The sequence below is a fragment of the Corythoichthys intestinalis genome, chromosome 8 (genome assembly GCF_030265065.1).
Source record: "Corythoichthys intestinalis isolate RoL2023-P3 chromosome 8, ASM3026506v1, whole genome shotgun sequence".
NCBI classification, from domain to species: Eukaryota; Metazoa; Chordata; class Actinopteri; order Syngnathiformes; family Syngnathidae; genus Corythoichthys; species Corythoichthys intestinalis.
The window spans coordinates 31,734,301-31,760,985 of NC_080402.1; the positions used below are offsets into that span (position 1 = coordinate 31,734,301).

A 26,685-nucleotide genomic window follows, 5' to 3' on the forward strand; every position below is an offset into this window, starting at 1 on the left:
TCACTTTCATATGTGGCTAAAATCCGATCTGGGCCACATTTTTCCAGAATGTCGCTATGGTCTGAACTGTCAATTCTCCCAAATCGGAATTCATGCAACAATTGCGTGAGCAAAGAGCGAGAGAGACAGGGCGCTACCGTAGCGATGCAGCTGTGCCTAGCTCGAACGTGGCTTTTTCGGGAAGAGGCGGGCTTGACAACAGTCTTTTAAAAATAAAATGGGGAAAGGGGGGGGGGGGGGGGGGTAAGCCTGAGAATCCCGTCTTCTCTCTATGCTCCAAATGAGCAATATTTCAAGATTGCTAACACGGCCGAGAGTCAGGGCAAACTAGCTATATGTCTGTGCGTCATGCACGCACAGTGGATGCACACCATCAATCCATATACTGTAAGCTGAGCACATCTCGGACTACGAATTAGTGCCCATGCGTGATACTTGAACAGGCTCAATGGACAAAGGCAGTCTGAACAGGCACGCCAAAAAAACAGATATGACAAACAATTGGAATTGAGCATTAAGACCTGCGGTATGAACCTAGCCTAAGTCACATCAAATCAAATAATCACCTATTTGATTTAGATAGAAAAAATGTAGATTGAGAAATTTTAGGAGAAAATATGTGTCCTGCACAGGGAACCAATGTATCCCGCCCACAAGTTTGGAGAGGCCCAGTGACCCTGTTAACTCATTGGCTGCCACTGACATTGAGAGATGTTAGTGCTGAATTGGGAAAAAAAACTGACTTTTTTTGGGGGGGGGAGGGGTTGCGACATATTGCAAGATTAAAAATGGAAAAAAATTTCAGCAGTTGACTTGAATACCTTTGTTAGGGAAGACTGGTTGACTCACCATGTTTTTGTATTAGTGTATTGCATTCAGTATTTTATTATTGTTTTTTTTTAATTCCCCCTTGTTTTTCTCTTTATTTATCCTTGTATTCCTATGTTTTTCTTTATTTTATATTCTTTAAAAAATATTGTATTCTTGATTATGAAAATGTTTCTGTAATTTAAAAAAAAAAATTGTATTATAGATTTAATTTCTTCGATTTACTTAGATTGTATTCATTCATTTATTCATTTAAAAGCTGAAAGTGAAAAAAAAATGCAAAACTGCGATATGATTGTATCATACAATCGTGTTTAATCCAGGCTAAGGGGGTTTATCTGTGAATAATGTCTATTGCTGTATATTAAAGGGATCTATGAGGCTCTGTCTCAGCACACTTGCTGCTTTTATGAAGCAAAACGAAAGCTTACGTGTTAAAAAAAAAAAAAATGGTAATAATACTACGTCTTGCAATGGGACTATTGCACGTGCACACATCGCGACGGCGATGTTCAAAGCATATATTGTGCAGGCCTAATAGATGTCCATTCCATTTTGACAATCAAAAATTTTCAATTTCAATTTTGGTTGTCAAAATGTATTAGGTGTCGGGCTGCAGCTATCGATTATTTTAGTGGTTGATTAATCGATGAACTAGTTCGTTCGAATAATTAAGTCATGATCATAAAAAATAAATAAAATAGCTGAGGTCAGCCCCAAAAAGTATTTAAAAAAAAATAGGATCTAAGTCCAACAAAAGAACAATTGGCTAACTTAAATAGCAAAAGTCCGCCATCTTAAATGCTATGAAATACTAAGGTTTTTTTTTTTTTTTTTTTTTTTTTTTAAACAATGCTCTTAACAAATGGTTCAAACACATATTCCCACAAAAAATGGCTAAATATACCTATAAACTAAATTACGAATGCATTGTAAAAACATTAGGTCAAACAAAAACTTAGCTTATGTTGGTCTCAACAGGGAGCAGCTGGATTCAGCCATGTGGACTGAGTTATGTCATATTCAATGTTACCATTAGAGGGCAGTGTATCCACCCAACAAATCAATAAAACTAAATGCAAACACTTTCAAAACAAACTAGCCAGCGCAGGTCTCCTAGTATGTGTTGTGTTGATTAGTAAAAGTGGAAGCGATCATTCAATCACTTTCAGCCCCTTCCAGTTAAAATGGACTGGACACCTATTGTCATCAATAACAGCCAAAGAGTTAAGCTACGTGATGTCACAAGAGATTTATAAAACAAAAATAAAAAAATAAATTGCCCAGAGGATAAAGGTCAAACTTATTAGAGCGTGTCTTTCATCTTTGTTTCAATTTATTTTTGACATTATAATTTTTTTAAAATTAATTTTATTATAGTTCGAATTATTAATGTTTTTTATTACTGATGACTTTTTTTATTTGCAATTTTTTATTCTATTATTTATTAATATTTAAATCATTGTTTTTCCTAAAATGGATCCTTCAATGAATTCATTCATTTCATTTAAAATTGTATGTATGTATATATTTTATTGCCCATCGCAAAATACATGTGAGCAAAACTAGGCCGCAATTGACCCCTGGGCTGCCAGTTTGAGCCCCCTTGTTCTATAGGAATGTAATAAAAACATTTTAGGAAAAAAAAAAAAATCATAATTTCTGAATGAAAGGGTAAAAGTAGAATTGAATTAAACGGTTTATCGCTGCTTTCGCCCCTGACAGGATGGCATTAGTCTGAATGGAGCAGAAAACAGCACCAATGACATCGCTCATCTCCTTGGGATGTTAGATCCCTGGTACGAAAGAAACACTCTCAGCCTGCTTAAATTGCCCCCCAACATCGTCTGTCAGGTACCGCACAAAGCACCGAAACCAGACCTCCATTATTGCAATGTATTCATTCTTATTTAATACTGTTATTAAAAATTGTATTTTATGTCCTACAGCAAACATCCAAAACCGAATCCGAATCGTATGACAGTTCATATGAGCAACGGCTCCCCATCCTCGCTGACCTGGTCCTCTATTATTGCCGTTATGCAGCGCGGCCTGCTCTGATTCAACTCTATCAAGCTGAGGTTTGACATACATAAATGCACAACAATACAATACATAATTTAAAGTTAATTTAAGTAAACATTAAGGGTCTGTTCAATAGACTGTAGCTCTAGTAAACTCATCTGTTATTCATTTCTATCTATACAAAGCATAACAGCATTTCAGTGTAACTTGTAGTTATGTGAGCATTTAGGACTTCTCTGTTTTAAAAGACCTTAGCGAGTGGATTTGATTCAATTTATCGTATTAATTGCTTAATAGATATTACCGTGTTTTTCGGACTATAAGTCGCAGTTTGTGTTTTTTTCATAGTTTGGCAGAGGGTGCGTCTTATACTCTGGAGCGACTTATGTGTGATTATTTACAGTCGGGTCGGGCCGACTTCTCTCTCGCTAAGTTTTTTGAATAAATATATATTCATATATTTATACTAAAACGATGTACAGTATGGATGTTAAATAAAATAAATAATTTGGACAAAAACTGAGAAGGGGCTGTGCATGCCTGCGCATGTCAATGCAGTGGCCCCGCTCTCTTTTCAATCTTCCCCTCCCGCGCCCTGGCACCCTCCGCGAGCATCCGTGTATTTCCTTTTCGATATTTATTTTTTTTATTTTCGATATATTTTTTTATTTCTATAGGAGTGAAAAACAAACTAAAGACAGGGGAATTGAAAAGGAAACAACTGCGGTAGTAGTGGGATATGGAAAGGATTCAAATTGATTGTTAAAGATGCTATACGGAAACCTGTGTCGGCTTCGCTGAATGTAAACGAATGTGGCGATTTGGTCTCATAGGAGAAATATATTTAACAAACTTTGCCAGCGTTATTTCGTTGTGTAAATGCATTTATAATGATCATAAAAATATGTAGACTATTTAAACATTGAGAAAACTTGAGAAGCGTGGTTTTTTTCTGCCAACTCTAGGAGATTAAAATAAATGTCAAATCCACTATCCGCCTGTTAGAACAGACACGCAAATATAAAAGATATAAATGTTTATTGAATATCCATCTTACAGTTTTGTTTAACTGGGAGAATTCGTTACAAAAGACAGGCTTTAATTCACCTATTCAGCCTTTTGTTTTCTATTGTATTTTAAATTGCCTTTCAAGATGACATGTCTGTTCTTGGTGCTGGATTCTATCAAATAAATTTGCCCCAAAAAATGCGACTTACACTCCGGTGCGACTTAGATATGTTTTTTCCTTTTCATTGCACATTTTTGGGCTGGTGCGACTTATACTCAGGTGCGACGTAAAGTCCGAAAAATACGGTATATTAAAAAATACACCTGAACAAGAAATGTTTACTTATAGCCATACATAAAAATTGACATTTTACTCACCTCACATAAAAACGAGGTGCCTGTTTTTGCATCTGAGCTCTGTTGCATTGATTCTGTTGTAGTTGACATTTGCCAGTGGAGAGAGACGGACAGAGGTGTTCGTCCATTCACTTGAGTTGGGTCACACTGCAGGGACAAGAGCCATCAAGGCAATGGGTGAGTGGATGACAAAGAATAACTCACCTCCAAGCTCTGCAATACATGAGTGTTGATTGTGTAAATATGACTACACTTACAACAGAGAAACATCTAACATATCAACAGGGTATCGCAATTCTGTTTTTTTTTTTTTTCTAAATAGTTGTGTTTGTCACCACAGTGGTGACACTTCTGATTTCCTTGAAGAAGTAAAACTAGCTCAAGTTGGCGTGTTAAAATAGATTTTTTTTTTTTTTTACGAGTCACCCTCATAAGAATAAACTGGTTCCCTTAAATACAAGTAACCATGAACAGGTTTGGTGGAGAGCGGCTGACGAAGTATTTGTTCTTAAAGCTTTTTTTGTTTTTGTTTTTTTTAAATCCATTTTTTTTCTGATCTAAAATAATTTTTGGGGGTGTAAGATTTACTCATTCTTTGATTTTTCTTCTTATTAGTGTTCAAACTTCAAGTGATTTTACATTTTTCACATTTCAAAATTAATTATGTGTGTCAAATCGTGGGTCAAGAATCGAGATACGAATTGAATGAATTTTTGTACTGTTACATCGCTAAATGACCCGACCTGATTTTTGAGATACAAGCTGATATTTTTGTTGTTGTTGTTGCTTTGACTACCAAGGTCAAACTTGAGACACAAGTATTGTTGGGTTTCATTAAACTCAGTCCAACTCAATTTACAGTAAAGATCAACAGTTAAAGTTTATTATCTTAAAATAAACTTAAAGGGAACCTCGGACTTAAAGACTTGTAAGCTCTAATAAACCACTATTGTTCTCCTTTACTAAAATATGCTATTAGAAACACATAAAATATTGATATTGGTTTAAAAATCTATAATATTTAGTAGAGGTGTGCAAAATTTCCGATTCTTAGATTATTCGCGATTCGGCCGTGGAAGATTCGAGAACGATTCACAAACATCCAAATTCCGATTATTGAAATATGCTAAGTAAAGCGGAAGTACAACACACTCAGCGCGCCGCGCGGTCTTCGGGACGGAACGGAGCGGGAGTAGCTAAACATTATGCTTCTCATTAACCGGCCCCTCGGGTAATGCCAGCGCTCAACTCACGGCTCTAGTTCAACTCATGCCACGAGATAAAAAAACACAACAACATACCTGACTGCTGCCGAAAAGCTGCTACAAGTACAGCTAAGCTACATAATGTTACGGTAGATATCATTTATATAGGACTAGCTGGATTATAGACTCGGTAGCGGTAGCAGCACATCTGCAAAAAGCTAGATGCGGGCGTTAGTAAACGGCCGCCATCTTAAAGCAGTAAACTTCCCTGCAATGCTGTTGTAGCGAACCTTCCAAGCAAACCGAATTAACTTTTTATCTAAAATACTCCTAAATCGGTAAAATATTGACTTGAATCTATCTTTAAAATAGTTTTAAAACCTTCACATGTCAAAAGTAGACAAAAGGGAAATTATGGAATAATGGGAGCACTTTTAACAACTTTAACGGTTGATTCACAACATTAAATTAATTGAATGTAGTTTAAAGCTGCTGATACAGAATGGGGACTGGAGTTTTTTTATTTAATGTTATTTTTGTATATTTGTTTACTGCTATATGTTAACTTGATACTGAAATAGTTTGGTTTAGCCTGAGAGTATTTTTGAACAATTTTGGAACTAATGTACAAAACTTTATTTAAAAAAAAAAAAAAAAAATTATTTAAAAAAAAAAAAAAGGAGGGGGGTGCATCAATAATCGTTTTATAATCGAATCGGAGCCTCTGAATCGTAATCGTAATCGAATCGTTAGGTGCCCAAAGATTCCCAGCTCTAATATTTAGTACATATCACTGTCACTCGACGAACGCTACCGGGTTATTGCAACTCCTTCTGCGCGGCGAGATGTAGAACACATGCGCTCATAGGTTAAGAGCGGCGATTACTTACTATTTGGGTTTTTACTGAGTCTTTTATCACCTTTTCATTACGAGCAGCCATGGCGCAGTTGGTAGCTTGAGTTCTCCTTGGACCGAAGGGTCAGCGGTTCGATTCCCGGCTATGACAGCTGACTGTTGAAGTGCCCTTGGGCAATGCACTTAACCCTAAGTTGCCCCCATTGGGTTGTCAGCGCCTTGCATGTTAGAGCACCATTGGTGTGTAAATGTGTGCTAATGTAAAGCGCTTTGGGCATTGTAACAAAATAGATAAAGCGCTATATAAGTACTTTCCATTTACCATTGCGCAAAATAATTTTTGCATGTGTTTCCCTCTCATACTTTTACTTTGTGTTTTCTTGTGGTAGATTTAAAGCAGAATGTTGACCTTTTGACTACATTAGTCACGTAGTTTATTTAAACTACCCTTATTTAATATTATTAAGTATTTTCTTAAGACATCTTTAGTATATTCTGTCTGTATGCATCTATACAAAACAAGCTGAAAGCGCACGGTAATACTTTGGGTGTCAAATTCGCCTCTTGTTGCGCAGAACACCGTTTTTTTCCACTGCTCATGTCACATCTCATCCCGTCCTTCCTATTCATTTTGCTTTTGCTGCTCGTTTTGTGAAATATCGACATTGCCGTCATGCTAATTAATGTTCCTCTCAGGTTCAAATTGAAAGGGTTAAACAGATGACATGTTTATGCTGTTAGAGTCATACTCTGGAAGCCCAGCAACGTGTGTCGTCACCGCCCTGCAACGTCAATAACAATGGCGACCAACTAGTTAAACTAATTTTACAAATTGTATGAAAAACTAAAACATAATGAGGGATTTCAATATCAATTATCTAATAACATTTATCTTTTAAGAACTACAACTCTTTCTATCCGTGGATCCCTATAAAACAAAGAATAACATGTCTAATTAAAACAACCACATAGCAATGCTTAAGAAACAAATGTTTAGCTCAATGCTAAAATACAGTACAAAACCCAAATACATGCTAATGTTAACATTGGTAATTCCTGTTTTCGAAGAAAAGATTCTCTGAACACCAAAATTGAAGCATTTTAAGATTCAATCGCAGTGGAATTTGTGTTTGCATGAGGTGTTTGCAGAGTGGCAGAGTTAGGAACACCCGAGTAAGCAGTGCAATGAATTAGATTTTTCCATGAAATCATGGTGAACAAATTGTTTAATTCTTAAAACATGTATTCAGTCATGTTATTTCTCTGTATGTAATAAAGTAAATATAATAAAGTGATGAAAAATCACACGTGTGTGCTTCGCTAGTAAATTAATCACTTTCCAATTAATTTCAGTGGGGAAGTATTCTTCAGATATGAGTTTTTTGCGATAAGATAATAAGATAAGATATTAAAACACATCCCAAAGCAGCACTATACACTCATTCACTTCAATATACTGTAATAGTCTATTTACCATGCACAGGCGCTGCCAGCAAACGGTTTGGTATCGATGGTGATCGAGAAGCTGTGCCTCTACAGCTTGACATGATGTACGATAGGGTAAGACATTACTGTCTATGCATGTTTACAAAAAAAACTTAACTTACACAGTATATACCTATATGCTCTGCCATGATGAAACATATTTTCTTTACCTCCAAATAAAAACAGCTTTCTTTTTTTTTTTTGCTGCTCAGGTGGTGATTAGTGGAAGGAGGCAATACAAAAGAGAATCTAAAATGTGCACTTCAGTCATCTTGACCAAAGCCTGCAAGAATCCTGAAGAGCTAGGTGGGTTCTGTTAGGAAACAGGTATACAGTATATTGTCACCTGTTATTTGATCATGTCAAATGAAAAAAACTTACTGTATGTGTTCGTATCACTGTCAGACTCACAGTTGGAGTGCCTACAGCTCAGCATGACAGATGTTCTTAAGCGACAGAATGGGAAAAGCAAGAAGAGCTACAACATGGTAAGGATGACTGATTGACACTCAAGTCATCCATAGACTTCATAATGTATTGACGGGACGCGGTGCTGATTCATAGGGGGCCTATCTCCATCACAGCTGACTGAGTGGAAACACAAAGAGCTTTTTACGTTGGAATTGTTGTGAACAAATGCTTAAATCCCTGAAATCTTTATAGATATAGATGCAAAACAGTCTCTATTCTTGGTTAAAAGAAAAAAACAGGCAGTTAGCATTTATTTTACGTAAATATGTTGAATGTGCTGCTAGTCTTTAAGCCACTGTGGCGCCGCCTTATCACCACAAAAAGCTTTTTACGTTGAAATTCTGGTGAATAAATGCTTAAATCCCTGAATTCTTTATAGATATGGATGTTATAAAACAGTCTCGATTCTTGGTTAAAAGCATAAAAACGGGCAGTTAGCATTTATTTTACGTAAATATATCGAATGTGCTGCTAGTTTTTAAGCCACTGTGGTGCCGCCTTATCACCACAAAGAGCTTTTTACGTTGAAATTCTAGTGAATAAAGGCGTAAATCCCTGAATTCTTTATAGATATAGATGTAAAATAGTCTCGGTTCTTGGTTAAAAGCAAAAAAACGGGCGTTTAGCATTTATTTTACGTAAATATTGTGAAGTATAACGCCAATGCTGTAGCGGCTAATTTCTCCCATTGATTTTTTTCACGTTTCAAAATGCATGCTTGGTACGAAAAATATAATAATTACCTTGAATCCTCGAACAAATCACTCCTGGGACGATCCTTCCTGTTTGTCCGTGGTACAGTTTTCATACTTTTTCAACCTAAATCCGGCATTGGGTCGCTGCATGTGTTTGAGAAGAATGAAGAATAACTGAAGAATAACTGAAGCGGAGTGTGGGACGGCCCCCTACGAAAAGGCGTGCCGCAGTGTCTGGGGAATCTGTCCCGTCAATATAATTATGCAGTTTATGCTCAAGTATAGTTTTTTTTTTAATTGCAGGAAGAAGAAATTTCACGCAATTGACTTAACTTGAGTTCTGCTTTTCTTTGTCTTTTTAGCAATGTTATTTTCTGATAAATATATTCCCTTACTCAGATGTCTGATCATTCATAGGCATTGCCAAATTTGGCTCTGTGTGGATTTGTGACATAATGTACAAATCTCAAGGCTATCTTTTTTTTGTTTTTTTAACAGCACCTCAGTTTGACCGAAGTGAAAGTGGACAAAGTGCAGATCAGCGGTGCTGCAGACACAACCTTTGCTGTATGTCTGGACCAGGATGAGAAGAAGGTACTGCAAGGTGTCATTAGGTGAGAAAAAACGGACATTAAATAATTTCCGTGTTCTTGTTGCGCTTAGACGGTCGACAGGTGTACTGGACAATGCTAGACTCTGGTTCATCTGGATATACCTGTGACCTGTCAAGTTGTACGGTTTCGGCGTAATTTGTACAAGTGAGCACTGATTTTTAAATGTGTACGCTGTACGTTCAAAATCTGTACATTTTTCGTGCATTACGTTTTTTTTTCTCCGTTCGGATTTTGTCACCGTTTCGGTAATGAACAATGTGCATTACCATGCGTTACGTTGGTTGAATGATGCGAGAAAAGTCAGAGACACGGAGAGCGAAGAGTGTTTGTTGTGACGCTGTAGCAAACGTGATGCTAGGCTAGGTGGGTCCAATATTTCCTGACTGTAGCCGACAGCCTACAATCTGCGCCTAGATATTATATGCATATAGAACTACATGCGAAATGACAGACTCGGCGGCGTTGGTAAACAGCCGCCATTTTAAAGCAGTAGACCTCTCAGAAAGGCTCTGTTGTAGTGAACCTTCCTAGCTAACCTAAGTAACTTTTTATCTAAAATATTCCTAAATCGGCAAAATGTTGACTTGAATCTATCTTTAAATTATGAAACAGTTTTAAAACTTTCACATGTCGAAAGTAGACAGAAGGGGAAGTAATGCAAAAACGGGAGCAATTTTAACAACTTGATTCACAACATTAAGTGACTTCCAACCATAGCAAAGGTTACTATGTTCTTTTTTTTTTTTTTTTTTTGAAAAAATGAAAAGAAAAGAAAAAAAAACATGAAAGGTAACACCAGTTACTTTGCCAAGTAACTCATTACTCTTACATTCAGGTAACTGAGTTTCTAACTCAATAACTTTTTGGGAGAAGTTATTTGTAACTGTATTTAATTACTTTTTAAAAGTAAGATTAACAACACTGGTCATAAAGATGAAGTCTGCAGAATGAAAAGTGACGAAATCGGAGATTTTATTCTGCCAATTTGTTGCCGAACTTAATTTGCCCGCTACTATTGCTGATCACTTCTCAGAATTAGCAAAAGAAATGTTCCCTGACTCAAAGACTGCATCAGTAAGTTCATTTTATCAATTGACCTTTTTAATTTATAATTGGACACAGTAACGAACTACCTTTAAGTCAAACTGAATTGCGAGCTGAAGTGCCATGAAGTCCTATATACAATTATAACAAAAGTCACTGTTAAATTTTAGTAATCATGATGTAGCTGAAGATATTGATTGCTCTCTGATTGCACCAGGTTATATGTTACGATATTACCAATAAATTCATATTGTTTAAAAAACTGAGTTTTATTTTTGTTTCATATTGCAATCTATATAAGACGCTGTAAGATTAGTCACCAATTTGAAAGGGCATACGTCACTATTTGTAAGATTGCCAACGGCCTCGGGTTGACAGGTATGTAAAATGACACAAATGAGTTGTACACATCTCTAAAACATCTGCCTGTTTGTCGTTTTATCATTTAGGTGTGATGTCTCAGTGTGCTCCAAACCTGACAGCTCCTCAGACTGGAGGCAGCGACGGGCCGAGATGTCGGCTCAAATTCAGCCACTGCACCCGAAATTCTGCTCCCTCCTCTGTCTGCCCATAGTGACCTTCAGTGGAGCCTTGCCCTGAGCCTGCTGATATCTGTCTTCACGGGCTTGGAAGAAAAGATTGGATAACAACTCAAAATCAGCTCTTATGACTGAGTTCTGAATCTTTTAAAACAGTAAGGTCAGAGATAGTAGGAGAAAATGAATATGCACAAAGTGAGTTAACAATGTGTAAAATGCACAAAGTATACAGATACACGGTGTAGTTCATTTTCTTGCTTCTTGCGATAATGCCACTTAAATGTCTCGTATGTTCTGTGGATTTGGAGAATTGCCACGAGGGCATGGGGATGAATTCATAAACTATTTATGTATAAATATGAGCAGCAGAGGGCGATATTGTCCCAAATGTTGGGTTTGGTTTAGCTACTATTTATGTATAAATATGAGCAGCAGAGGGCGATATTGTCCCAAATGTTGGGTTTGGTTTAGCTACTCATCCAGAAGTGATTGATGATGTACAGTATATTTGTATGTTTTCATTCGTTGTGTTAACATTAGTTTTTTGTTTGTTTGTTTGTTTTAGTTTCTTAAAAAGTAGTGGCTCTAATGCACGTTTGTTTGTTTGAAACATTTATTGGAACTCAATGTATGCACTTTCCGTATGACAGATGACCATATCTATATGAGGAATGTTTGTTCCTTTTAGTGGAGCTGACATTTCTCAGGCTGATTTTCCTTTTACATCAAAACAAGTTCTGAAGCACTATGAAAATTTTCAAAGGACTAATAAGGTACTTTCAAGTTGTGAAACGTGTTTTATAAATGCATTTCAATTGTTCTCATAGAATTTATGCATTCTTTATGAATTGAATACTCATGTGTATAATATATTAAAATTCAAATCTTGAATTGAACAACAGTAGTGGTTTATGTTTTAAAAGCGGTCTCATTGGTTGCTGTGCGGTATGAGTTTATACCGGCCTTCCAATTGGCTCGCTGTACCGATGGGCGTGGTCAAAACCTCCCAGCTGCAGCCGAGCATATTGGAAAATGTTACTACCAAGTCAAAGTCGATGGTCGTCGACGTCCTCACTTTAGTAAGTAAAGTTTGATTTACTATAAGACACATGTTTGCATTTATCTTTGTGTGTTTTATGGCTTAGCTGTTCAGAAAACGTTTTAATAAATCTGCCAGCAGGTGTTGGATCACTGCCTGTTGGATGTATGTGCGTGCGTGTGTCTGAGAGAAAATAAGCTTTCGTGAAAATAATGTTTATAATATATATGGCGGAAAACACAGACAAGACTGAAAAAACAGTTTCTGCGCTTTCACTCCTCTTTAAAATAAACTGCTGTATTTTAAGCCAAAAGAACTGTTGTGTTTGATAGAACAATATGTCTATATGCTGCCATAGCAGATTCATGGCACATGAAGCCCCCGAACTATTTTTAATTTGTCCGTTTTACCCTGGAAACCCCCGTTTACAGACGTCGCGCAACCGCTTTTATTTCAACCCAGCCATAAAACGAACGTGATTATTATTCTAAATGTCATTTTTATTTTAGAATCATTAATTGATTAATATTTCGTTTTTAAAAAACTTATGTCACAATGAAAAAAATGGTGTCTGTAAAAAAGTCACGGATATCTCCCTCATTCCTATCGCCTAATTGTATTTTTTTTTTTTTTTTTTGTTACTGTCGCGTTTTTTCTGATATGTTAGATGATCAATAATCGATCCAAGCAAAGAAAAATTGAAAAAAAAACGTTGAAAAGAGTAAACATATGAAAAAGAACATCATGAGCACTCCTTGATGTCTGCGGTTTCAGCATCTCGATCCTTGTTATATTACCATGTTTCACCCATAAAATCCTCCAAAAATCCGGCTGTGGCCATTCACAGCTGTGTCTTGACACTCGGTGATACATGTTACATGGAGTTTTTGTGATGGAAAAGAGGTAAGTACGCGATAACATCTCGTTAAAATCGCGGCATCTTTAATTCTGCTCTCGCATGCTCTCACCTCTACTTAGGGTTTTGCTGTTTGAATGTTGTTGTTTTTTTTTTCTTTTTACATGCCCTCCTGTTCTAAATTTTTCTTCCCCCAGAAAATTGAGATTTCAAGCTTTCCAGTGATGTATCACACATGCATATAGAACAGTTTTGAAATCTGGCCAAACTGGGGGTCTCAGAGCGGAACTTCAAGTCACCAGTATAGCGGAAAACACTCTGGTGACTTGAAGTTCCGTTCTGAGACCCTCAATTTGGCTAAATTTCAAAATTGTCCTATGTGCATGTGTGATACATCTTTGGAAAGCTTAAAGTGCCTGTGACAGCATAAAAAAAATCTCAAATAGCATTATTATGTGAATTAGAATCATATTTTGAGGTTATTCGACCATATACAACAATTTGGCAAAGTGCACATGACGAGAAATTAGTCTTTTAATCTGCCGTTTAGACCCGCCTGTCATTATAGCGCTCTAGTGTCCCCAGCTGGATGATGACCGTTGTCGTGGAACAGTCCATTGTAGTGCGTGTGTGTGTGTGGGGGGGGGGATAATATAAATGCGGCATTCAAATGGCTTTCGTTTTTGTTTTGTTATTTGTTTGTTTGGTATGCTGACATAATTATACATGACGAATAGTTGGGGGTGCTGCTGGCTCCGGTGGCCCAAGCCATTGCTCGTTGGGGCAAGGGCAGCTGGTTGGGGGCGTAAGGCGATAGTCTACTTCGCCTGAATAGTAGATCCGCCTATGGTTGAATGGGAACTTTTTGAAACCCTAAAAGGCTCAAACACCTCTCAATGGTGCAGTAACAAAAGCCTGCAGCACTCAGAGCTGGTGTGATGCAAAAAATAATTTAAAAAAATAATCCGCAAAATCAGCTGAATCCGCAGTCTTTTTTCGTCTTCACGCCCACTATTATCAGGAGTACTGAGCCGTCTGGAGATTTATTTAAATCTATACATGTGCAATTGCTGTGGTTTCGCAACTTTCTGTGCCATTCACCATGCTAAGAGGCACCTGTCCTGGCCTTCTTCACTGCCAAAAGTTGGTCTCCTCATGGTTATTGCTTGACGATCAATGTTTGATGATGATTGATCAATTTTATGGGTTTTAATTGATTGGTTTGGATTGTTGCTTAACCAATTGATGTATCGATCTACATCGACGTATTGTTAGACACATCAATGTGAGTTACGCCCTTTCCAATGGAAAAACTGCTAAACAGACAATCTAAATAGACTTAGGGTTGTATATTTTGTCTCTACTGTGGAAAATGACTAATATTAGTGCTGTACTGAGGTGAGGTATCAGCAGTACCTTTCTGCCTACTTTAAGCTTCCCTTAAGAGGCCAAAACAAAAGGGGAAGCCCAAAAGCCATTCAATTGATGCAATATGACAAATACTGATACTTGAATACTTATGTAAAATTATATTGTGGCTATTTTTTCTGACGTTACACAGGAAAATTCATGGGATGCTTGTTTATATGTTGTCCCTCCTGAGATAATAAAGGCGTTTTTGATAAGAGTGCCAGACGTGATTGGAACCCCCCCACCCACCGTGCGCTGTTGTGTCTCTCAAAATCTAAAAGCACTGCAGCATTTCCTCCTGCTTCCTCATTTTATTGTCCGACTTCCTGTTTGATTTAAGGGGCATGCCCCATGGTGATTATTTGCCAGTCATCCTTCACCGCTGGTTAAATAAAGACACTTAGTGTTAAAAGTTGTTGCAAATCTTGACCATAATCTGACAACTGATTTCAATGATTGGCCAAAGCTTGCTCAGGGAGAGTGCGAGTGCTATCAATGAAACTTTTTAAAGCCTTTTGTGGTTAAATGGTATTTTGATGTGGTTACTTTGAGCTTCATGCAGCGTCACATGATGAGGAAAATATAACCTGTTATGTAACAAGAGATGCTCCCTAAATCAATTTTAACATTTTACATGTATAGCAATGATAGTTTACATCTGATCTTTGAGACCATCTACAAAGGGTCTGTAGTTCAGTACGACAGCTTAGAAGTACTTTTTTTTTTGTACAAAATTTTTGTAATATAACTGTAAGCCAATGTTGTTTTAACAAAAGTTAAGTTAGTGATAGACCATGGTGTGTTTGAATGAAATGTACAGTGGAATTTCTCACATTTCTGCATAAAATAACCATCAAATGTAATCTGATGTTGGTCAAAATCACACAGATGAAAATACAGTGTCTGCTTTAAGTAAAACCACCCAAACATTAATGGGTTTTCATATTTTTATGAGTATAGCATGCAAAAATTGACAGAAAGGGGAAAAATAATCAATTGAACCCTCTTCCTAGGGAGAATTAAAGAGCAATTAAAACCAAATTTTTACCAAACATTTTAAGTCAGGTGTGTGCCCAATCACTGATGAGTGGTTTTAAGCTGCCCTGCCCAGTATAAAACACACAACTCGTAAGAAATGTCTTGATGAGAAGACATATCTGATGTGCATCATGGCTCTGTCAAAAGAGCTGTCTAAAGACCTGCGATCAAGGATTGTTGATTTGTATAAAGTTGGGAAAGGATACAAAACCATCTCTAAAAGTCTGGATGTTCATCAATCGACAGTCAGAGAAGTTGTCTACAAATGGAGAGAGTTTGGCACTAATGCTTCTCTCCCAAGGAGTGGCCGTCCAACAAAGATGACGGCAAGAGTTCAGCGCAAAATACTCAGTGAGATTAAAAAAAAAAAAAAGAACCCTAGAGTGTTTGCTAAAGACTTACAGAAATCACTGGCACAGTCCAATATCTCTGTGAACACATCAAATATATATAAAACTAAGGCCAAGAACGGTGTTCATGGGAGGACTTCACAGAGGAAGCCACTGCTGTATAAAAAACATTGTTGCTCGTTTAATGTTCGCAAAAAGGCACTGGGACACTCCGCAGAAGTTTTGGCAAAATACTATGTGGACTGATGAAACCGAAGTTGAATTGTTTGGGAGTAACACGCTACGTCATGTGTGGAGGAAAAATAGAACAGCTCACCAACATCAACACCTCATCCCCACCGTGAAGCATGGTGAAGGGAGCATCATGATTTGTGTCTGTTTTGCTACCTCAGGGCCTGGACAACTTGCAATCATTAATGGAAGAATGAATTCAAGATGTATCAGGATGTTTTGCAGGAAAACCTGAGGCCGTCTGTCAGACAGTTGAAGCTAAAAAGAGGATGAATGCTGCAACAAGACAATGATCCAAAACACAGAAGTAAAACAACTTCAGAATGGTTTCAGAAGAACAAAATACACGTTCTGGAGTGGCCAAGTCAAAGTCTAGACTTGAACCCCATTGAGATGCTGTGGCATGACCTAAAGACAGTGATTCATGCCAGACATCCCAGGAATCTGACTAAACTACAGCAGTTTTGTAGAGAAGAATTGGCCAAGATTAGTCCTGATGGATGTGCCAGGCTGATCTACAGCTACAGGAAGCCTCTGGTTGAAGTTATGGCCGTCAAACGTGGGGCCACAAAATATTAAATGTGATGGTTCACTTCCTTATTTGTTCCTTTTCTGTCATTGGTTGCATACTATCTTCATTAAAATACGAAAACCTATGAATTTTTGGGTGGTTTTAGTTAAAGCAGAAACTGCTTTTTCATCTGTGGGATTTTGACAAGATCAGATCACATTTGATGATTTTATGCAGAGATGTGAGAAATTCCAAAAGGTTCAGATACGTTTTCATACCACTATACATTTAAAAATGCTTTTCTTTATATATTACAAAAAAAAAGGATGAAAACTAAGAATGTTTTTCTACATCAATAGTAATATTAACTGCAATATTAAGTGATGGTTAAAATAATGACACCATGGTGTGTAATCATTTAATAAATTTGGGCACAATGCAGATGAACCCTTGGACTAGTCACCAGCCAAGCACAAGGCCTGATGCAGGCCAATTGTAGCTTAAATTGTGATGTTCTTAATGGTCAGGTGATGAAAACTGCATGTTTGGTGGAACATTTTACAAGGATTTCATGTGATTTTGTAAAACAAAAACAACGCAGTTTTTATCTGAAAACACATTTTGGAGTAATGCCTTAGGCGCAATCCAAAATGAAAGGATAAATATCCAAGAATAGAGGCGCCAAATGTCTCAGGCAACATATATTTTACGAGGAAGAAAAGAATAGGAAGAGGAGGAAATTCTATATCAAAGGCATTTGCTGTTTTAATAATGGATGTGGCGAACATTGCCTGTTTTCTGAAACTGTGTGAATGCTCCACAGGAAAAACAAATTATTATGTGCAACATTCTTATGAGTTCTTAGAAGGTTTTGGTTTATTTGAAGGGATGCCATGGTGTTCATTTCCATGGAAAGAATATTAAGTTGCAGGGTTCGTACGGGTCCTTGAAATATTTCTCAGCAACCTTTCTAAAACTAAAATTAAATAAAGCAAAATAAATTTGCTTCATCGCAGCTACATGTTCGTTCTGAAGTTGCTTTACCTTAATGTCCCGCGTCACATGGTTGCTGCCAAGAGTACAGTGCATTTGAGTCCGTGCGTGAGTAGTTTAATCAAGCAAACAGTATACAAATAGTCGTATTTAAATGCATACTTGTGTATTTGCTGTGGTCTTGTACAGGGGTCCCCAACCTTTTTTGCACCACGGACGGGTGTGATTTGGGTCTTTTTTTTTTCAAGGACTGGTGTTTTGACAAATTTTGCAACCCATCAAAAACTGCAACCATGCGGTTCTGCGCATGCGCATAACATTAAAAATGGCCGCGAATGCAGCTATTCCAAAGTAAACACTACAAACTTTCTTTAAAGAAAGGAATATTAACTTACGTTTGATCGTGGACGGACAAAAGTTCTCCTCAGACCCATCCTGCTATGTTAGCTGCACAATGCTAGCTCACCGTTAACGCCTTCGCCGTGTCATTTAGCATTAATTAAGAAGTCCGCTTCACAAAGATGCGATGTTGGAAATTGTATCAAGGTTTTCAGTGTTCTCGTAGCACTATCAGGATATTCCGGAATGACTTTGGCTCAAATGTACGTTTAAGGTCATCGTCATTTGCGATCTCTACAAGCTGATCCTCCTGGAATCCACTCCTTCGCAGTTCGTGGGTCTTTGAGATTATAAGCTCATCTTCTGGCTCGTCAGGTGCCCTTTTTCACCGTGAAAAAAATCTCTCCAAAGACGTCTGTTTTACAGTCATTTTCGCTAGTGTGGGGGAACAAATGTGCTGCGCCCGGGGCTTAGTCATACGTTATTATGGAGGACAAGCGCACATAGATATATTATATATACAAAACAAGATGTACTGCTTGCAGTCCAATCAATGGATTTCTATGACGATGTTCTAATCTATACTGTAGTATTATATCTAGAGTAGACAGGGATATTGATGTGTCAAGCAGGGGCACAGGCCAAAGTTAATTTGGCCAGAATGCGGTCGTTAATCAAATATTATTTCTGTGCGGCCTGGTAGCAAATGCGCCACCCGCGGCTCGGCGGATGGGGACCCCTGGTCTAGTACAATTTTGTTATCGCACAACCTCACTTTTTTTTCGTAACCTCCGCATCCAATCTGCCATTCATCCGGCTGGGAGTAACTTTACTCGGCTTCGTCACCGCTAGGTCTCGACCTACTTGCCTGTCTCTCGATTGTCTCCCCTTGTTGCACAAGTAAACAGACACATATCATAGTTTAGGTAGGGAATGGTTTTTTGTCGTTGTTGTGAACTACAGTTCACAAACGTACATCGAATTATCATTTAGCGTAGCAATTGTAGGAGTGAGAGCCATTTTTAAAGTTTCCCTACCTCCAAGAAAGCGCACTTGTCATGGTTTCCTTGGCCGTGGATTATTTGTCTCCGTTCACCAAACAACATGCTATCGCTACGTCAACACCTGTGCTACTGGACGCGCTCAGAGTTTGCCTCAAAACACTCACTGTTTCAGAATCGGCACCTTTCAAACTAAATTTCTCAAGCCTCTGGGGTAGTGGAACAATTTGGAAGACATTTGAGTCCTTGTGACAAGGCAACCTATTTCATTTCTGCCTCGTCGTTAAAAAGAAAAACAAAAAAAAACATTGGGATAAGGTTTTAAAAAAGGTACTGGAAAAACTAAATTGGTCTTGAAAGTCTTTAAAAAGTTGTTGAATTTGGACATTAAAGAGGTGTGTGAACCCTGAAGGTGCGACACTAAGTGGTCCAACAGGCTTTGCAGATGGTCTGCATGTGTCGCTGTCGAGTTCAAAATTCACAAATGAGGTGTCAAGGATATTGACCAATGTAGAATACCAATTGCTAAGTTATTTCACGTCACACCAACATCAGTGACACTCTGCTTAAGGCGGAAGTAGTCGCCGAAACATGTCAGGTAAATAAAACAACCTAAAACACATTGTCTGGAATAAAAGAAAATTTCAGCTATTCAGGATAAATAGTCCCACTATGAAGAATTGATACTGTGGTGCCACTCTTTTGGAGTAGCAACGTGATTCTCACCTTTCTAGTGTACTTACTTTACGTACAAGGGCTGTAGTCTCCAACACTTTTGTATGCATAAGACTAACACTGAAACAATGTTTTTTTTGTGTGTGTGTTGATTTTCCTTGTGTCTGAACATAGTGGGTGATTTTCACCCAACCAAATTATGATAGTGAAGCCATAGCCAATAGCTGTGTCTCCTTTTGATGATTGTAAAACCATCATGGAAATGAGTACAAAAAAATCCAAGCAAAACAACAAATGTCTATTTTTATTTTTTGTTCTCCAGACGTTTTGGTTTTTGTGAGTCCTGATTCCTCACAATTCTTTGAAAACATTAGTCAGATCACTTACTGTAAGTCTCAAGACACAGTGCTGTTATGAAATGTTAAAAAAAAAAAAAGTCTGCACATGTCAAACTAAGTGCACTCTTTATTAGGTTATACTACACTTACAATTTTTTCGAAATTAATAAAGTGTCCCATCTGTTCGTCCGTCCAAAGCATTGTTTTTATGGAGTCACTGGAGTGCCAAAATTAATAGGAAATAGTCCATATGTTTTAGGTATGCATTTTGTGTGAGTGCGGTGTCAGTGCACTCTGTACAGATAATGTACTTTTCAATAAGTTTGTACCTCAGGGCCCAGTATCTGTGTCAGTGTGTCAGTGTGCTCTGTACAAATAATGTACTTTCCAATAAGTCTGTACCTCAGGGCCCAGCTGTACTAAATAACTGATAACCATGACAACACCACTTTTGTGTTAAAAGGTGTTCCTCTTACTGATCTAGTCACAAGAACTTAGTAGAACATCATCACAAATGTCCAGCCCTCTCTATTTCCAGCAACAAGAGCGCCACTGTGTCTGCACAAGACTCCTGCCATTGCGAATCCCTCCACATTAACACCTCATAGACAATTAGAGCGCTTTTGTACACACACGGTGGACTTCCTTGCTTCTCTAAATAAATTAGTGTTTTGCCTATAAATGATATTTTTCTGTTGAAAAAGCTATGATTTTGGTGCGATAAAAGCATCTTTGTTTTGTTTTATCCTAAAATAAATTCTATTTCAAGAAGCTTTAAAGACAGATAGACAATACCTCAATCATGTGTGTTTCAGTGAAAAGAAACTTGTTTAAGAAATGAGAAACACAAAATATCATTTTGAATAGTGGAGAAAAATGTAAATAAAAGCCAATATTTTCTGGAAGCAGGCAAAATAGCCGTTGTCAGACATTTTTAATGGCCGGTACTATTTTAGCCAATCAAATGCGAGTTTCTCAGCTTGTCGTCCTTACTCGTCACCAGTGTTGTCAGTAATGTGTTACTAAGTAACGCGTTACTGTAATCTGGTTACTTTCTTTCAGTAACGAGTAATCTAACACGTTCATTTTTCCGAACCAGTAATCCGATTAAAGTTAGCTTCCTTGGTGTCTGTGCGTTACTATTTTGTTATTGCCTCATAATGTATGTAAAATGAAAAATATTGTAGTCATGTACGGAGAGCATTTTGAATAGAAAATGCTAGAAAGGTTCTCGGTATGTGTTCGTTTCCATGTTAACCGCTCACAGTGACTTCATGTTTTGGTCTCGATTCACACACGCTAAGTGTTTTGGGACTGAGATAGCAGTGTGCTGCCAGCGCAAGTGCTGGCTACCCACTGTACTACACGCAGAGATCTAATAAATGAGTGATTTGCATACTTAATTACTTTTTGCAACCATATTTCACAAGAGTTCATGTAAAAAGAAAAGCACTTTCTTTGTAGCGTTGTTCTACTACATGAACATCATAGTTTGTTGAGCGGTATTTTGTCTGTTTGTAAAGTGGGAAAAATAGATATTTGCCTTAAAAATAAGTTATTGCCAGGATTTGACTTTGGGTTACAGGGGGGAGCATTTACAGCATAATGTTTTCACATTATTCATTAGAATAATTGACAAAACACTTTAAGTCACCTCAAATATTATATGTCCAGGGCTAAAGCAATGTATTGCAATGCAAAAACACTTCGTGTTTTGAACTAAATAATGCGGTTATCCTTAAATTACGCTATCACACAATTATTTTCTTATGTGTTTTTAAACCTTTCCTGTTCAGCTGTTTGACAGGGAGAATGAAATTCTAAGTGTTCGGTTGGTCTGAACAGTTTTCACATTGTTTCACATTGAGAGTATGACATACTCCCATTGTGATCATTCAACATACCTCATTTATTATGACAAAGCGGCGAACAGGAAGGGGTAATGGGGGAACAGAAAAAAACACAAGAAAAGAAAGAAAAGCAACAACAGGAAATACGTTGAACGCCTACACTAACTATTAATATGTTGGTGCTATCGTCAGATAGATGTTTCTGTTTGTGGGGGGGGCCTGTTGAACAGGGAAAGAAGGGGCGGGAGGTATACTATAAGCTAAGTGATTGGGAGAGGAGTGTACACAAATCAGCACTGTGATCTAGAATAGTGTGAATCCCTTGTGAGTGTAAGCCCATTGGCAACAGACCCTACACCGCCCCAGCGCCAATCCCGGCACCGGGACCCCCACTCGAGCGCGCCCAATCACAACCAGCTGCACGCGAGCCCAACCAAACACGCGACAGCCAAGCAGACGAGCAGAAACGCCGCGCGGGCGCCAACCCAGGGCCACGGCACCCACTCAGCCAGCCCGGAAACGGGCGGGGCAGCGCAGCCCGTCCCTCCTCCCGCATCTCAGCAAAGAAGCCATCGTCACCCCCACGGGATCCAGGGTGGTCCCCCGCGCTCCCATCAACCGGCCTTCAGCGACGAGAAGAGGGGATGCACCACCAACCCCACGCCAACCGCCACCCCTGTCCGCCCACCGAGTCCACGGGCTGCTACCGCAGTCCCCCAGACAGCACCTCCACCCATTCCCGCGGCCGGCAGCCCAAGGAGGCCACGCCCCGGGAGCCACACCATAGAAAAAAAAAAAAAAAGTGTGGGACCCACCTGCCCACCCTATTACTGTGGCTGCCAGGTTCCCAGCTGGCAGCCATTACCCAGCACCGTGATGGAATTGTGTGGGGAGGGTAGTGCAATGTATGCATTAAAATAGGAGAGCTTTGCTTGGGGCAGAGGGACCGCTGCATGGAATTTCTGCCCAGCCGCCCGTCCCGCCGCCCTTTGCAGCAGCTCTCCCGTGGCGTATGATGTGTGTGGTGCGTTAAAAAAGGTGCAGGAATGGCGGGGCATGCCGCGAGGAGGTAACCGTGAGCACGCCCCCCCCCAACAGTTCCCATCCATCCCACAACCTTGGTGAGTGACGCATTAAAATCAGAAGGGAGCCAGACTGTAAGGCCCCGTCCCAACTCTCCCCAGAGGAATGGATGAGTATGTACTGTAGGTGCCAGGGTGAAAGATATTTACAGTGCAACTATCACCCAATTATAAATTTGACCCAGTTCTCACACATTGACATGCCCACACAGACACAGGCACACACACATGCAAAGAGTACAGTATTCATTTACATGTTGAGGAGACAGCTGTCTTGATACTTTCCAAACTTTCAGTTGGGGATTTCCACTCAAGCAAAGGCACTTCTTTACTCTGCGAGCGCACTTCCACACATTGCTGTCAGCTCCTTCCTGTTTTCCAAGGCGTCTTAAGCACGTCAGAGCGGAAACGAGCGCTCTATTTTCTAATCTGCGTATTGTTCCCGGCCTTGTTCGACCGTTGCCACACGTATGGCGACTGTCGGTGGGAGCAATCAAGTGGCAGTATCTATGAGGAGGAACTGAATCACTACAGCTGTGAATAGTCCAGGAACAGAAGAAAATAAGTGGAGCATAAACAAATGAAGTGGGAACGAACATCAGGGAAACAACAGTACAGTAATGTCTGGTTTACTATGTTACTGGATTTACACTATTTTCCATCTTACACCCATACACTTTTCTATATAGTCTGTATCGCATTTGACTGTAGTGCAAGGGCTGCATTTGCCTGGTCAAGCTGCATGTTTTCTTGGCTGCTTGTTGCCAAACAGAGATTATAGGGCATAATAAATACTGCACCCACAGGCCATTGGAAAAAAAACTGGCACATAGAAGTCATGCACTGAGATGGTTGAATAATAAACTAAGGGTGGACAATACCATGCCTTTGCGCAAATGGTAAGCATGAAAATGACGCTCCAAGGACATCCTGCCAATGGGAAATGAACATCAATGGATTCATATTGTAGGTAGAGTTGGCTTTTTATTGGGGTAGCACATATCCTAATACTACTACAAACATCAGGAACAAATTTAGCAAGGAACACAATAATGTCGGGATGTCCTGATACGATCGAGTAATTGGAAATCGGGCGGATTGCGCCATTTTTTTAGAGGATCGTAATCGGCTGAAAAGGATCAGGTTTTCAATTAATAGATATATACAGTGGTAACTCTACATACGAAGTTAATTTGTTCCAGGACCTTGTTTGTAATTTAAAATGGTCATATGTTGAGCAGGATTTTCCCATAAGAATACATTATAATTACATTAATTTTTCCCACAGCCCTAAAACCTAAACTAAATCCTTAAAAAATACTGCTGTTACTATTGCAAATAGCAATGACACAGAGCAGAACGAATAAATTATGAATAAAAATCAGAATATAACATTCAGATTCAGAGATTTATTATAGTAATAATAATAACTGTAATAATGTAACATCGGGTTTTAATGTGGCGGATGTATTTTGCGAGGTGTACCTGAACGCACCGCATGACTGACGACAGAGTGAGAGAGAGTGCCTTGGAGCTTTTACCTTCACTTTTCGTATTCTGTTGTTGGGCGTCAGCTGCGGTGGATAGTAGGCATGTTTTGTTGCACAAGTTCTGAAATAAATGATTAAAAACCTGACGAAGCTGGCGATTTCTTTGGCGATGTTATAATAATAATAATAGTCAACTTATAAAGACTGGCGAACGGAGGAGGACCGTCAAGATTGCAGACATTCTAAGGCCGTATTGTCGAGCCAGTTCATGGGACACGGACACCATGCTCATATTTCCGTATCATTTTCATCTTCATTTTAATGGTAAGCCTCACCTTTTTACTTTCACCACCTGCACTAACATTCTTGGAACCCATGTTGATTTCTCTCACAAGAAAATCCGCTGTGCGTCCGTCTAGTGGGAAAACAAACAAACTGCCGGTCATAAATGGTCGTATAAACAAATGGCGAGTCAAATTTTACGTCGGATGTTGAAAAGATGGTGTGTCGAAGCGATCGTATGTCAAGGTACCACTTTATTTATGTTCTTCTCCCTTATGGTCGGACAGCCTCTCAACCTCCCTACTGCTAAGCAGTGTGACCAAACTGTTTTTCTTGATCACCAGTGCAGCTGGTGTTTGGTACTTCAAGTTAACGATGATTGGCAGGTTTGTTGCTTTGATCTGGCCAGCGACGGCTCGGTAGCTCGACGATCAAACGCACAAATGTGTAAATCATCATTAAGCTATTACACAGTCTGAAGTGTGCTGTGCGAAGTCATTCATTGTGTGAGAGGCTGTTCTCTGCAGTGTGAGCGTCAAAGCGTGAGTGAGCTTGAGTCGACTCACTCATATTAATAATGTGAATAATATGGAGAGTGCATTAAAGTATGACGCTAAAGGTGATGCAATGAAAAATGTGGGTATGCCTAAATTTTGTGCTGGTGCACCTGAAGAAAAAAGTCAGACGCACCAGTGCTACCAATTAGGGCTGGGCGATATGGCCTTAAACATGTATCACGATAAATTGAGCAGATTTATCTCGATAACGATAAATGACGATAAATTCGCCCAAGCGTACTGTAATATAATTTGAAACTCTGAATCAATGCATGAAATACAGATTAACTGTTTCTTGTTGATTTATTTACCAGCATTCAATTTCATATACTGTATTTAACAATTGTACATGCAGTCTAAACATTAAGTTTATAAAAATGTATTGTAAGCAATAAGAATTCAAGTATGAACATTTTAGGGCTGCAGCTATCGAATATTTTAGTAATCGAGTAATCGACTGAAAATTCTATCGATTAATCGAGTAATCGGATAAAACAAATATATTTTTAGGTGAAGAGCAATTATAAATATACATGAGAAAACAAGACATTTCATCTAATTTTGAACCATTTTCAGTCAATCAATGTCTTTATTTTCGATGTATATTGTTGAAAACAGCCAACAATTGCATCTCAGATGTAACTAGAATTAAAAAAAAAAAAAAAAAAAAAAAAAAAGACTAATTCACTGCTTTCACTCAAAAAACTTTAGATCTTATTACAAAAAAATATATATATATATCTTACCTAAAAATGCCGTTACGCTTGATAACACACATCACTTAAAAGTTTGGATTTTTTCCCACGTCTTTCAATTGAATTTCTCTTTGTGTCAAGCCTTTTTTAAGTTCTAGTTAAGTTTTAAGTTAGTCTAAACTGTAAGTCCTGATAGGATTTAGAGTTTTTGCAGTGTTCAAAATAAATGTATGATACAGGCTGTATTGGAGCACATTAGCACCAGTGCTACTTGGTGTTTTATCCAGCAATGACTACTGAGCTAAAATTGATAGTTAGCATGATTAAGTTTTTATTTTACACCCTCATCACTCCACAATGCTATGTTATGTTAAAGCCTGTATGTAAGACACGTTAGCCAAGCATCGACAGTGGTCATAATTAATAGAAACCTAGCCCTCCGCAGGGCTAACGTGACTTCAGAACAGGAACGTTAATCTTATTTATTAGCGCTTAGCGCTCTTTATTAGCGCTTAGCGCTCTACTGCTTTAAGATGGCGGCTGTTTACTAAAGCTGCCCAGACGCGGCCGAGTCTGTCATTTAGCATCTAGTTCAACATACATGTGATCTCTATGAGACGCATGAGACGCTACCTGTACCAACGTAGCATCGTATGGGCTAGTATTTAGCAACGTCGGCGTTGTTTGTGGCGGCTGTCGGCTGCAGTAAGTTTTTTTTTTTTCCCCCTTCTTCCTCTCCGCACGTGACAGCGCGTTGTCCCGCATTAAAAGTAGTCCGAGCAAAACGTAATGCTGAGAGCTGTCATAATAAACGATTACTC

General features: G+C 38.6%; 2 protein-coding genes and 1 long non-coding RNA gene across 10 annotated transcripts in view; 2 read left to right on the top strand and 1 right to left on the bottom strand.

Annotated features, from left to right (window-relative positions):
- The window catches only part of pik3r5 (phosphoinositide-3-kinase, regulatory subunit 5), a 133,523-nt gene extending 121,540 nt beyond the window's left edge, over positions 1-11,983 (top strand). For 4 of the 5 annotated variants that reach the window (XM_057843582.1, XM_057843584.1, XM_057843585.1 and 1 more), the window contains 8 exons: positions 2,554-2,682; positions 2,778-2,909; positions 4,302-4,395; positions 7,763-7,839; positions 7,977-8,070; positions 8,170-8,252; positions 9,429-9,544; positions 11,038-11,983. In XM_057843582.1, the coding sequence (XP_057699565.1) occupies positions 2,554-2,682; positions 2,778-2,909; positions 4,302-4,395; positions 7,763-7,839; positions 7,977-8,070; positions 8,170-8,252; positions 9,429-9,544; positions 11,038-11,188 (876 nt within the window). In that variant the 3' untranslated portion in view covers positions 11,189-11,983. Of the gene's footprint in view, positions 1-2,553; positions 2,683-2,777; positions 2,910-4,301; positions 4,396-7,762; positions 7,840-7,976; positions 8,071-8,169; positions 8,253-9,428; positions 9,545-9,593; positions 9,679-11,037 lie in introns of those variants that run through there. The other variant, XM_057843586.1, reaches the window with a different exon arrangement.
- LOC130920403 (uncharacterized) overlaps positions 1-26,685 on the bottom strand; it is a 50,469-nt gene that overhangs the window by 10,735 nt on the left and 13,049 nt on the right. For both annotated transcript variants that reach the window (XR_009064144.1, XR_009064145.1), the window contains exons 4-5: positions 11,064-11,213; positions 4,240-4,365 (exon numbers count right to left, since the gene is read on the bottom strand). This is a non-coding gene — a long non-coding RNA (uncharacterized LOC130920403). The remainder of the gene's footprint in view (positions 1-4,239; positions 4,366-11,063; positions 11,214-26,685) is intronic.
- The window catches only part of LOC130920396 (phosphoinositide 3-kinase regulatory subunit 6), a 53,751-nt gene continuing 39,079 nt past the window's right edge, over positions 12,014-26,685 (top strand). For 2 of the 3 annotated variants that reach the window (XM_057843579.1, XM_057843580.1), the window contains exon 1: positions 12,144-12,206. Coding sequence is in view for 1 of the 3 variants with exons in the window: in XM_057843578.1 (XP_057699561.1) it covers positions 12,160-12,206 (47 nt within the window). In the remaining 2 variants the exon portion in view is untranslated. Of the gene's footprint in view, positions 12,207-26,685 lie in introns of all 3 variants that reach the window. The other variant, XM_057843578.1, reaches the window with a different exon arrangement.